The sequence below is a fragment of the Colias philodice genome, unplaced genomic scaffold (genome assembly GCF_061535455.1).
Source record: "Colias philodice isolate Cphi_HAF_F1 unplaced genomic scaffold, ilColPhil1 Martin Lab GWU primary ptg000018l_1:1-1108441, whole genome shotgun sequence".
In the NCBI taxonomy this organism is placed as follows: domain Eukaryota; kingdom Metazoa; phylum Arthropoda; class Insecta; order Lepidoptera; family Pieridae; genus Colias; species Colias philodice.
The window spans coordinates 486,212-498,882 of NW_028322190.1; the positions used below are offsets into that span (position 1 = coordinate 486,212).

At 31.1% G+C, this 12,671-nt stretch overlaps 2 protein-coding genes across 2 annotated transcripts; one reads left to right on the forward strand and one right to left on the reverse strand.

Annotated features, from left to right (window-relative positions):
• Window positions 1-974: 974 nt before the first annotated feature.
• LOC149474833 (heat shock protein Hsp-16.1/Hsp-16.11-like) lies at window positions 975-1,608 on the reverse strand. The gene has a single exon (XM_089714074.1). It carries the CDS (start codon window positions 1,565-1,567, stop codon window positions 1,064-1,066), a length of 504 nt encoding a protein of 167 aa, XP_089570200.1. The 5' UTR covers window positions 1,568-1,608; the 3' UTR covers window positions 975-1,063.
• An 8,847-nt stretch (window positions 1,609-10,455) lies between these two features.
• LOC149474834 (uncharacterized) lies at window positions 10,456-12,528 on the forward strand. The gene is made up of 4 exons (XM_089714102.1): window positions 10,456-10,542; window positions 11,278-11,389; window positions 11,694-11,783; window positions 12,366-12,528. The coding sequence occupies exons 1-4, from the start codon at window positions 10,467-10,469 to the stop codon at window positions 12,442-12,444; spliced, it is 357 nt and encodes a 118-aa protein (XP_089570228.1). The 5' UTR covers window positions 10,456-10,466; the 3' UTR covers window positions 12,445-12,528.
• The last annotated feature ends 143 nt before the right edge of the window (window positions 12,529-12,671 follow it).

The window sequence follows — 12,671 nt, forward strand, 5'->3', positions numbered from 1 at the left end:
TAATCGCATTAAACATGAAATTAAAGTGTAAGTTAACTCGTACCTAAGTACATACGAAAAACTGTGTTACCTATGGAAAACTATGTTTTTCAGATAACCTTAATTTCATTCGAAACAATAGATGTATAGGATGAGTATGAAGGTAATTTTCATAGCAATTTCAAATGCAATAATGTAGAGTAAAAGAGAATATATGCATCAAATGTGAATATTTTGTAACCGCATTCTATAAATAAAGATTTGATTGAAAATTGCGTGAAGGATATTAATAAATCTACCGATTGGAATATGATAATGCGTTATTATTCATAGCTCCTCAGGCTGTCTGTCTGTTATTCTCTCCAAGGTCTCTGATGGACGTCTACCGAGATATTATTGACAAGTTATCTGCACCTCATCAACGTTTGGAATGCTTTTGAAGAGTGCGTGTGGTCGAAGATGATTCATATTTGATGTTTGGTGATTGTCGAATAGTATATTGTGTAGATGATGTGTGATGTGATGAAAATATATGTATTAAGTATATGAGTGGTTGTGATTTTGTAGGAAAGGGTGAAAACTTTAGATAGAGCCGTGGAAGAGTCGGTATATAATTATAAAGACAATATTTAATAATGAATATCGGCTGCTTAGGTTCATTATAGGTAGGTATTCTTTGGTTTAACTTATCAAAAGTTCATATTTATCAATCGTTATGCCCTAAAAATTATTTGTTTGAACAAAGGAGGCCTAGTAGAGTCTGTTTTTAACATTGAAATAACCGAATTTACTAAATGCATATGGAGTAGGCAAAAATATAAGTATGTATAATAAAAAATTTGTACTTATAACATTATTTGTTCCGTGAACTGATATTATTTTCTTTATTTCTTTCTATATGTTTTACAGGAAAAAATAATATACTCAATAGGTATTTTAATAAATATGCATACTGGTTAAACAGGGTTAAACAATGAAACAACGCTATTGTTGAAAGGTATTTTATTTATTAACTAATAACAAACTTACATAAAAATCTAATCAGTCTAAGATTTTATAAATAAAGAACTAATTTTTATACAGATTATGTCTTGCCGCTGTCGTTGCTCTTATCTTGGATCGGGATATTTCTTTCAGGTAAAGGTTCTGATCTGAAAGCGACCAACTTCAACTTCCCTTTATCCAGATGACATTCCACGCGTTCTGGCGGGAAACCTTCGGGCAACAGGAACCTCCTTTCGAAGTGACTCCTCGTCCAACCGTCCTCACGTTTAACCTCCTTCTTTCCTTCAACCATTATTTCATTGCCAACGGTTTTCACCTGAATCTGCTCTGGGGTGAAATTCTGTACGTCCAAATGCACTTCCACCTTCTTCCCATCCATTTTTACCTCTGAATCGGAGTAAACTCCTTCAATTCCATGGTTTTCATTTTCCAACGGCGCTGTCACTTGTCGTATATATTTTACAGGATCACGGAAGAACGGGTCCTTCGCAAATACAGCGAAAGGGTCTTCCAAAACTCTCATAACTGGATCTCGGTACGTGAGATTCCTCAAATGTCGCAACCAATACGGAACTAGAGACATTTTGCTTAATTTCTTCGATTATCGCTCTTTCAACGCGTCAATGTTTATTTATCAACTGACGCAACAAACAGAAGCCGGCTTTTATATACCCTAGCGATGAGCGCTATCTGTCGTCTAGAAGCGACACCATAAATCGCAAAATTTCTAGTTAAAACACGAATTTTCTTCACAAACAGGGACATCTATTGCCTAATAGAACAACTAATTTATTTTTATATTGAGAATAGAGCCCTCTAGTGGGTGGTAGTAGACTTAAAATGTATAAGCCATAGCGATGGGCGCCATCTATCGTCTAGAAGCGGCACAATTATTCGCGAAATTTCCAGTTAAATCAGGAATTTCTTACCGAATAGTGCCATCTATCGGCTAATAGAATAAATAATTTAATTTTGTGATTGATTATATTGCCCTCTGGTGGACACTGAAAGACTGTACATGTTTATTAAAGATACATCTACTGTCGAATAGTAAAACTAAAAATGTAAACAAAATTTATCGTAGGCATAGGCCTGCATGTATTGCCGTAGTATATTATTATTAGTCTGTGGTATTGCCTAATTATAACTTCGCATTTGTGTAATTTAGAGCCAGCCGATTAAAAATAAATGAATTCCTATTGTACTTTTTTATTTATTGAACTTTAATTAATCAGATAATTTCTAAAATTATTATTTATTTATATTCAATCGTTTTGGATACTTTTTATACTAGCGCGGCGATGTCCTTTATAATATTTAAATTCTTTTTAAATTATTAAATTTATTTATTTTACCGAATAAGATAATGCAGGTACCTTATTGTAAGAACATTATCTTTACCTAGTTACTACTACTAGATGAATATATTGCACAACATTTTAACAATGCCCATTACTAAAGATGATGAAATACGGCAATGTTCTTACATTAAGATATTTCAGTAAATAAAAAAATTGCCAATCATTTTGGCGGGATAATATTAGCTTCATCTGAGCCATATCTGCGCTATATTTTTTTCACATACAGTTAATAATTGTTTAATGTTAACATCAATCTAAATAATTGTATGTATTTACTTGTATACAGAAGTTAATATAATATTCATAAAATTATCTTCTTTAACAAGTGGAGTACAAAATTATAACTATATGTAGTTAGTTACATAATATATTATATGTAAATAAAATAAAAGTTCTAAATTATAAAAAAATAATAAGCACATAAATAGCCTGTACATAATATTATACAGTATCCATACAAATATTAATTGAAATTATTAATTATCCAATAGACTAGTAAGGTATAGTATTTTCTTTTGATTTATTAGTATTCTACATTTAGAAATTAAAGACTTTATTATATTATTTACCCAACGGCCAACATTTCGAACACTTTACAGCGAGTGTTGTCACATGGAGACTCTTTGACTGAAAGTCTTTCCTAAAAGTAAGTATGTATAGGATACTATTTATAATTACATAATTGTGAAAAAAGCAAAAGAACGTAAATTTCGCATTAAGGTTGCGAAGGAATTAATAAATCAATTTTATTATCGTTGCTTTCTTCCTTTAAATGGGTTTATAAAAATAAATACCATTAAAAGTTGATCGACCCATATAATGTTCCAATTTTTTCACTTGTTACCAATTTCAAAGGCTCGTAAGGTCATCATCATTAATGATAATATTATGACATGTTGACTTTTTTATTCTTTATTTATTTAGAATTTACTACTTCTAATTTCTTGGCATATTGTCTAAGTAATTTGTCGTACGTTTTTAGCTTAATATACCCATATTTAGCATTTTCTGTGATAACTGTGGTTCGAACCAGTTTTCATTGTGTAAATTGAAAAGCCAAAGAATCGCTATTCGAAATAATACGTGTTCATGCTACCTATATTTTGTTATTTTTGAGTGGTGATTCAATTCTTTAGTACATTTTACACATCTTTGACACATGATTAATTTATATCCTGCTTTGTAGATATGAAAAATTAAGATATCTACATGAAAATATATGAAGTCAATATTAGATCTTACTCCTGATATACCTACCTACATAGCTAAGAAAGGTTAATCAATTAGTTACTATTATTCGTTGTAAAGTTTCGGTAAGTACCTATAAATAGGTACCTACGTAATAAAGTACCTGTTGTTTAAAACGCCTACTTTTATAGACCCACACAAAAAATAAAAAAGGTTTTAAAAAACACGAACCTAACCTAACCCACCCCCTTATCCAAACCAAAAATTTCTGATTACGAATTTTCGGCATATTACAAAATGCCGACCGTTTGTAAACGGCGAAATATTACAATTTGCCTGCTACATATAGGTACATATTATCTCATCTTCGAATTTTGAAGACACATAGGTACACACTTATTAGATATGAATAAGAATTATATTTTTATCATTAACCCTTATTTGCTTACTTATTTCCTATTTTAACACACTCACACATCTGTGACGTTTCAAGCAATTTTTAAGCAATGATTGAAAGTTCAAATATCGTAATCATCTATTTATCAGAAATGTTAGAGCAATTTTAAATAACAATCCTAAAATAGAATCATGCTCACAAGGTGACGTTCATAAATTAACTTCCTGCATATCTATGAATGAGAATATAGAGATTTTTATAAATTATTGATAATCTAATCAATTACAGCGCATATATTATTGATACACTTATGTAGAGAAGAATCCCATACATAAATACTCTTTCCTATGTGTTTACTGTTTAGTTTCTGTGTCTTGAATTCGTCTCAATAAATTAGAACAAGTAAATTCGTATTTAAATCTGAGACAAACCAAATTAATTATCACCTAATGTCTTTGATAGAGCGCTAGAGTTAAACGTAAAGTATAACCTAAGAACGGTAAACTACCGTTTATCCGACTTCAGATGCGGACAACGGCCTTTTTGGATAACGTAAATTTTGGATAAACTGAAGTCCTTTATTATCACGCGTGAAAAACCACGAATTGTATGAAATACGACCATATAAGTAAGTGACGTGCGTACATAAAATGCTAAACCTAGATATAAATGTATAGGATATATCTAGTTATTTTTTTGTTGGAAAAAAAGGGCACAATTCCGCCGTTTAGCAGCTTTGCTTTGGAAAAAAAGATTTTTCTTATAACCTACTCTTTCGATAAAAAATTGGCATTATTATTTCGGATAAAGCGGATCTCGGGTAAACGCGGTTCGGATAAACAAGAGTTTACTATATGAGTCAGAATATAAACGCTATTGTATTTAACTCGTCTTTACTAATTAGTCTGTTAATTTTTCATTCAAACGATGAGTTACATAATATTTTTATAGGTAGGTACATTGTAGTAAATTGTACAAATTATGGTAACTACTACCTTTAACTATTACCTATATATTGTAGGTAAACGTAATGTCTCAAAAACTATTGAGTGGATTTGGATTGTATACGGGGTGCCACAATAGAGAGCACACAATAATTAATAACACGTTTTAAGATTTTTAATTTACTCTGACTGGACCCGGGCCAGCTAGAGCAAGGGTGAGGAATTATAATACCAAAACCTCAACATAATCAAAAACAAATGCATCTCTGCAGGGCAAAAAACCACAGAGCAAGGTCTTTCTCCTCCTCATTGTATCATTAACTAGCTGTTGCCCGCGACTTCGTCCGCGATTACGTCGTTTTAGGTCATTCGTCGTTTAAAAAAAATACGTGACACTTTATTTTTGAATGTTCTTAATTGTCTCTTATTAAATTTAACTACATTAAAATTGAACACTCTGAAAATCTTAAAATCGGAGAAAATTGAAAATCTGAGGAAAACATGAAGGAATGTGATTTAAATTCTACATTACTTAGTATTTCAAATAATAATCTAAATTAAATGTAGATTAACAGTTTGAGCGCACCGTTATAGAATATGTACCTAAGTATTAAATTACGTTAGTTTACATAGTAACAAAACAAAAACACGATGACTTTCTTTCGCGCTCGGTACCACAAACTAAGCATGTTAATGGTACGTGGCCCGCGTCACTTGACCCCCCGCGAGTTCCCCTCAAACTCAACTCAAACTCAAACATTTATTCATTCAATTAGACTTCTTATAGAAGCACTTTTGAAACGTCATTACATATTTTAAAATTTACCACCGATTCGGAAAGCAGTATCTACGGAGAAGAACCGGCAAGAAACTCCATAGTTGCTCTTTTAAATCATGTCAGTTCAACCCTCCTTTGCTATGCGAAAATATGCGAAAAATTGTAATACTGTGGCCTGGGCGTTATACACGCCCAGGGAGTTCCTGAGTGCCGATAGACGTCCGTCTATCGGCATTTATAACAATCTTATATTAATATCACCATCTTGAGGAAAAGCTTCTAATGTCGATTTAAAACTGCATACATACGAATTAACCTGATGAAACATGTTCTAAAATTGTGAAATGAGTTCAGTTTTAAATTCGAGAAATATTGATAATTCTTGTATTCGACTATTCGTTGTAGTCGAATACAAAATATATTTAAAGAAACTTAGGTTGGCCTTCAGGCAAAAGGGATCCTATCAAATGGTAAACTTGACCTTGTATCTTAAAAGTAAGCATGAAAGGACCTTCTGATAATTGTTGAGCACCAAAGGATCATTTGAAACGCACTACTATAAGAGCGAATATTGTCTAAGAACTGTTTAGATTGCACGTCATGTTCCTCTAAAAGTAGTGATTTCAAAGGTTCCGGTGTATCTTCAAACGAAAGCCGACTCCTTACTCCACTTTAAAGCATTACAAAAATAACATACTACGTTAATATCGCCTATACAGAAGATGATCTGTAATCAATTGTGAGGTTATAAGAAAACCCACTTTTATATTTGTCGGACCCCACCACCGAATTCGTAGATTGATCTTCTATGTTTACCTCTAAGTCATTAAGACTATGCGAAATCTGTCTGCAGTAAGAGGGGCCTCTCGCTATTCGTCCGTTTCCAGAGACCGAATAGTTTCAATTCTTAATCTTTCATTAAACAAACTTAATAATCGTTTTTGTCTCAATTAATTGTAATATTCGCGTCCCTACTCTAGTCATTGCTTATGCTCATGTTCATCTTCAAGAGATCGAATAATATTATGGTGCACCCTATCATTTGTCAAACGGTCTTCATATTGAGTAAAAGTTTCAGATTGTCGAGATAAAATGTGACGGCCGTGATCAGCTGTGAGACGTTATACCCTCTCAGTGAAGGTTTCGGTCTCACGGGATAGTACATGCCGTTCGCGGTCAGCTGTGAGCCGCAATTCTCGTTGTGAAGCGGTTTCAGGTTCTCGGCATAACACGTGTTGTTTTCGGCCTAGAGTATACCTCTAACGATTCTTGAGAACTCTTATTTCTCATTTTCTTAGCTTTGCTCGAATTTCGAGATAAAGATTTTTTAGGTGGCACTGATGCATGAAAATAAAAATTGAGTTAAAACGGACTGAGAGTGTTATAGACAAATATAATCAGAAAGCTTCGAACTCCTAAGCTATCGGAAGTTACACGTGTTATTGTGAGTCAACCATAAAAGATAGACATTTATGATGTCGGGAGATATTTTTTATATAATAAGGAGAACATTTCTTTCATACATGATTTCTGTGTAGCTTTAACCATTAAGGTTGCACACGCGACGAAAGCTTAAAAATGGAGTTACTGCTCTGCTCAGGAATATGAAAAATAATTGTACCAAGTTTCGTTTAAATCCGTCGAGTAGTTTTTGTTTCTATACCGGTTATACGGACAAAAATTTTACTGTTTGCTTCTTTGGCATCAGTGTCGATCCCTAATCACCCCGTGATAGTTATTTAGGAAATATATTTCATGTACAGATTTAATATACCTAAGTATACATAATATATTTAGATTCCAATTTCCATGTAACGTTAAATTCGACTATACAATAACTAACAGACAACGCAGGTTACTCTCGTTTCCGTAAGTTGAGGCGGCTACATATTCGGTCCTCATAACATCACTTTTAGTGAACGAAACGACAGCGCGGTTTAATTCGATGCCAACACCATCAGAAAAAAGGAAATATTTTTAATTGTGAAAAAATATTATGATTTACACTATTTTAATATAAAATATATGGCTGTGAGTGTGTAAAAATAAATCCAGCTAGTTTCACATCACACTTATGTTTATAATTAGCTATACGACATGAAAATATACATATTAATTACCAAGCAATAATCATACAGGTAAATACTGAACAAAAGTATTAACAGTCAAAGTTTATTTTTACTAACATTTAACAACACCCATGTAAATGATGAAGAAATGATAATTATCAACGAACTAACCTTTTCTATAATAGGTACTTAACACAGCACATTTTTTAAATTATCTTGCTCAACTCTGCTCAAAAATTTGAGGGTTTTGTTGGAACTGTAATGTGTCAAAACTATGATATATCTAAACTACGATACAACTTGCATGCGGAAATGCTCATTACAATCAGTGAATTTAAAGAATAACTAACAACAACTATTCAATTTTATTGAGCTGATGAATATCTTTTGCCTGGAAGAGATCACCGCCGCCTAATAAATATACTGTGTTTTCTTATAAAATCGTAACATAATTTCTTTTATCTACTAAATTTTAATAAATAAGTTCTTTTTGTTATTTTTATCTAAAAATGATCTTGAGCTTATATTAGGCAAAAGTATACATTAACTTTTTATAATTTCAGGACCGCACCTTAAATGGGGTGCTCGGAAAATATGCCTACGGATTATTAATAGAGAAATGATACCTACACAACAAAGTTATGTTGGTTCCATTTTATTTATAAAATATAATGAAAATGGGCAAATATAAAACATATTATGTAAAATGATTAAAAATAAATAAATGAAGCAACTACGATTCAAAGAAAACATCTTTTTCAGTGTGAAAATGCTCTAAGCAATCCTGGATGATGAGTAGGTATAATATCATGTACTCTCATCCCAGTACGGTCGGTACCTCGATAGCCATAACGATAAATATTATAATCAGATAACAGCAAAGTCAGAATAAAAATCATAACTTGTACAGTTGTGAGTGCAAAATTTATGTTTCATTTGGCAATAACATTTTTTTCGGTACTAAAACGTAGTAGTTTGATATGTGGTTGGCTGCCCCTCCTCTCCTTCCTGAAAAATATCCTCCAAAATTACCCGAGATACTTCCAATGATTGAACCATACGTTGGACATTAACTTCAGTCAAAAATTGACGAAGCGGATTACTAATTTCCACTTAATCCTTGCTGCCACTATCTTCATCATCAAATCATCAATTTTCAAGTGGTGTTGTAAAATTGTCAGCAGAAATAGTCTTCCAAAGGCGATATAATTTTATGAACATTGAATCTGTAAATAAAAAATCAAACGTTAATAATTGTAAATCAATAAAAAAAGCTACTTACAAATAAAATTTTATCAACAAACTACTGTTCCCAACGCACCTCAAAATCTTGTAAAAGTCAAAAAGAATTCATCATTTTATTATTTCATTCTAAAAGTGTAATATAAAACCATTATAAAACCAATAAAAAACATGAATTGCTATCATTATAAAAATAAATACCTATAAAAGTAACAACTTACCTTTTGTGGGAACGCATGGTGAAAATTCACAAAACACGAAGATTGAATTTGATATTTTTGGTTTTATGACATTTATTTTAATTTTATTTATTTATTTATTTATTCAAATGCTTTATAAATATAAATTTATAAATAATAAATTTATAAAGAATAGAAACATTCGATCACGAAATTATGTGGGTTCGAGTCCCGCCTCGTGATCGAATTTTTTCTATTCTTTATAAATTTATAAAACACGAAGATCAAAAATGTAACCAATGAACACAATCAATATTAGATTAATTGTAATGGTGTCTAGTTTGACTTAAAATAATAAACATCTACCCTCACTTTTAAAAATGTAGTATATTCACACGAAATATAAGCGCACCTTATAGGGAAGGGAAGATATGGGTTAAAGAGTTAAATAAATAACATGATTATATTTAAATTATTAATTTTCAACAGTTGTTCAGTAGTGATAACATGTAAATTGATTTGATTTTTACGAAATCTCATAGATGGCGCTGTTTCAAATTTGTCTTTATACTACTAAATTCATTAAACTGTTTCTCTGCCCAAATTACGTAAATGACATAGTTTTTATTTTGTAAAGCTAGATAATAGCATGGCTTACTCGAAACCAACATTTAAACATGAGTCTTTAGATTGTACGCTGTCGTAGTACACGGAATATGTAAGAAAAATAAAGGTTCACAGCTCCTCCCGCGAAGGTGATATCATGATAATATGTTTAAACTATCCTCACCCGACCTCTTAGGAATATTCATGCAAAATTTGAAGTAAATCTATGCAGTACTTTCTGAGATTAGCCCGGAAATACATACAGACAAACAGACAAACAGACAAACCGACAAACAGACAAAAATTCTAAAAACTATATTTTTGGCTTCTATATCGATTATAGATCATGGATCAAGTATTCTTTTAAAAAAATATTCAATGTACAGTTTTGACTTTCCTACGATTTTATTATATATTATTATATTATTATTATATTATTATATTATATTATATTATTATATTATGTATAGATGTATAGATGTATAGATTTACGCTAATTTCTCCGCTATCCCATTTCACGTGCGCCTACGTATGTATTATGTGTTTTTATAATAAATTGCATTAGCGGCTCATAATCACACTTATAAATTTATAAAAATCATTACTCGGTGCGAATGACGTCATTAGTTTCAGCATAGTGGTAGGGATTTTTCATGGTATAAAAACGAGTTCAAAAGTTACAACTGACATTGAGGATAAGACATAAAGTGTAGCAAAAATGGAGGGAAAATTGATTGTGTTGGTCGCTGTGTTTTGTGTTGTGTATTGTGTGCCTATAGATGATTCGAGAAATGGTAAGATTTTAAACATGTTTTACTTAATTATTAGTTAATTTTTTTTTTTCTTTCTCGTTAACATTTTCGTAAACTGAAAATTATTTTTATTATAAGACCTTGCTAATATGTAAGTACTTACTTATCTATATTAATTTAAAAAATATTTTTATAAAATTGTAGTTGAGATAAAACTATGATACTTATCTAAATTAATTTATTGTTATCTAAATCTATCAAAAAAGGTAAATAATTTGGAAAATCCAAAAGTGCACGCCTCATAATTTTTTTTTAATAAATATTTATTAATTATTATTTTTGTTTATTTAATAACAATTAAACCACATCGAATCAGACCCTGAAAAATGAAAGGGTTCTATTCCTGAGCATACTCAAGCGTAAGAGAAAAAAAAGACTCGATTAGTAAAGTATTTCGGTCGCTATCGTGTTAACAAAAAAAGGATCCGCACATACAGACACACGGACGTCCAAGACAGAACTTTTTTAAACTGTTTTTTAACTAGTTTAAATAACAAAATTGTCATCAAAAATATCATGAACGTTAAAAATAGTGTTTTTTCTTAATATGTGTGTGTATGTATTATCTTACAAGTGCAATGTATGATACATAAAGACATTTTAAGTTTGAAAAATCAGATGTTTTGCGCGAAGTGACAGTAGTACCCACCTCAACGCTTCGCTTATGAGGCGTGCAATAAATGGATAAAGCTCACAGTAAAATATATTTTTTTACAGGAATAAGCGATGAAACATATCACAGGATTGAGAGAAGATTCATTAACCCATCTCTATCTATAGGAGCTGGATTTGCAGATAAAAGCTTGAGTAGAATTAGAACTAGGCGAAGGTAAGATTATCTCGTTGTAATTAGAAAATAATTTAAATTTTTTATGATAAATTTTTTATCGTTTACAAGTACTTATATATACAAGTAATTAATACCTGATTATAAAACTGAGGTAGTTTCGAAACCATAGAGATTTTAACATCGCATTCATATGAGTAAAAATAGCAATCATAAGATATACATACATATAAAATTATTTTCATCTTTCTCAGTGTCTCTGTTAGACATCGATCATGACGAATATAAATAAATGACTAACATCAAAGACAAAGAACTTTACCGTTATATTTATTCTCTTTCTCAGTGAGGAAGAATGTGAAAAACTGCAGCTATGCAAGCTGCATGCGCGTTCGCAGCGAAACTTCTTAGCTGCGTTCCAACTGTACTTCGTTAAGTGAGTTTTTTATTATATTTATATATTACTAGCTTTCCGCTCGCGGCTTCGCCCGCGCAGTCAAAGAAAAACCCGCATAGTTCCCGTTCCCGTGGGATTTCCGGGATTGCGTCATTTTCCCGGGATAAAAGATAGCCTATGTCCTTTCTCGGGTATCAAAATAGCTCCATACCAAATTTCATGAAAATTGGTTCAGTAGTTTAGGCGTGATTGAGTAACAGACAGACAGACAGAGTTACTTTCGCATTTATAATATTAGTATGGATGTAAGCAAAATTTAATGTTGATTGTTGAATGTGTGTTCAAGCAGTATTTGTAGTTTTTATTCCACTAATATCATAATTTTGAATATTTTCATAGCGCAATGTCGTGATATTTTTTTTCTCGTAAAATCTAGGTACATCACTAAATGTTCCTGTTATATTGAAATAAAATTCTTATTGCATAACATTAGGAAATTTATTTTTGAATATTTAGAATTTAAACAATAACAATTTACAAATGGTATGAAAAGAATAATAAATCATTATTTCTAGATATTCATCCATGTGCTTAAATACTTAAATGTTTTTTTTTTTTCAGCAAAGAAAACGCCAGGCTTTGGGACCATCAACCACACTCGATATCGGAATGCTATAACAGATTCAGCTGTTATAGATAAAATATAAATGTATTTTGTAGTTAAATTTTATTTAATTTATAATGTGGTAATTTACTGTAGCCTTCAGTGCTTTACTGATAAACACCCGCCTTTAGAATAGTTATTTTTAATTTAAGCTGAATATAATGAAAATAAATGTTTTTACAAATATTGTTTTTGTCTTTCATTTATTTCCCCTATTTCCATAAAATTATTATAAATGCTAGTAATACTTAAATAGTGCAGAT

Coding starts and splice junctions, on each gene's coding strand:
- LOC149474834 (XM_089714102.1), top strand. CDS start 10,467: ATGGAGGGAAAATTGATTGTGTTGGTCGCTGTGTTTTGTGTTGTGTAT. Junction 10,543..11,277: donor TATAGATGATTCGAGAAATG/GTAAGATTTTAA, acceptor ATTTTTTTACAG/GAATAAGCGATGAAACATAT. Junction 11,784..12,365: donor TTCCAACTGTACTTCGTTAA/GTGAGTTTTTTA, acceptor TTTTTTTTTCAG/CAAAGAAAACGCCAGGCTTT.
- LOC149474833 (XM_089714074.1), bottom strand. CDS start 1,567: ATGTCTCTAGTTCCGTATTGGTTGCGACATTTGAGGAATCTCACGTAC.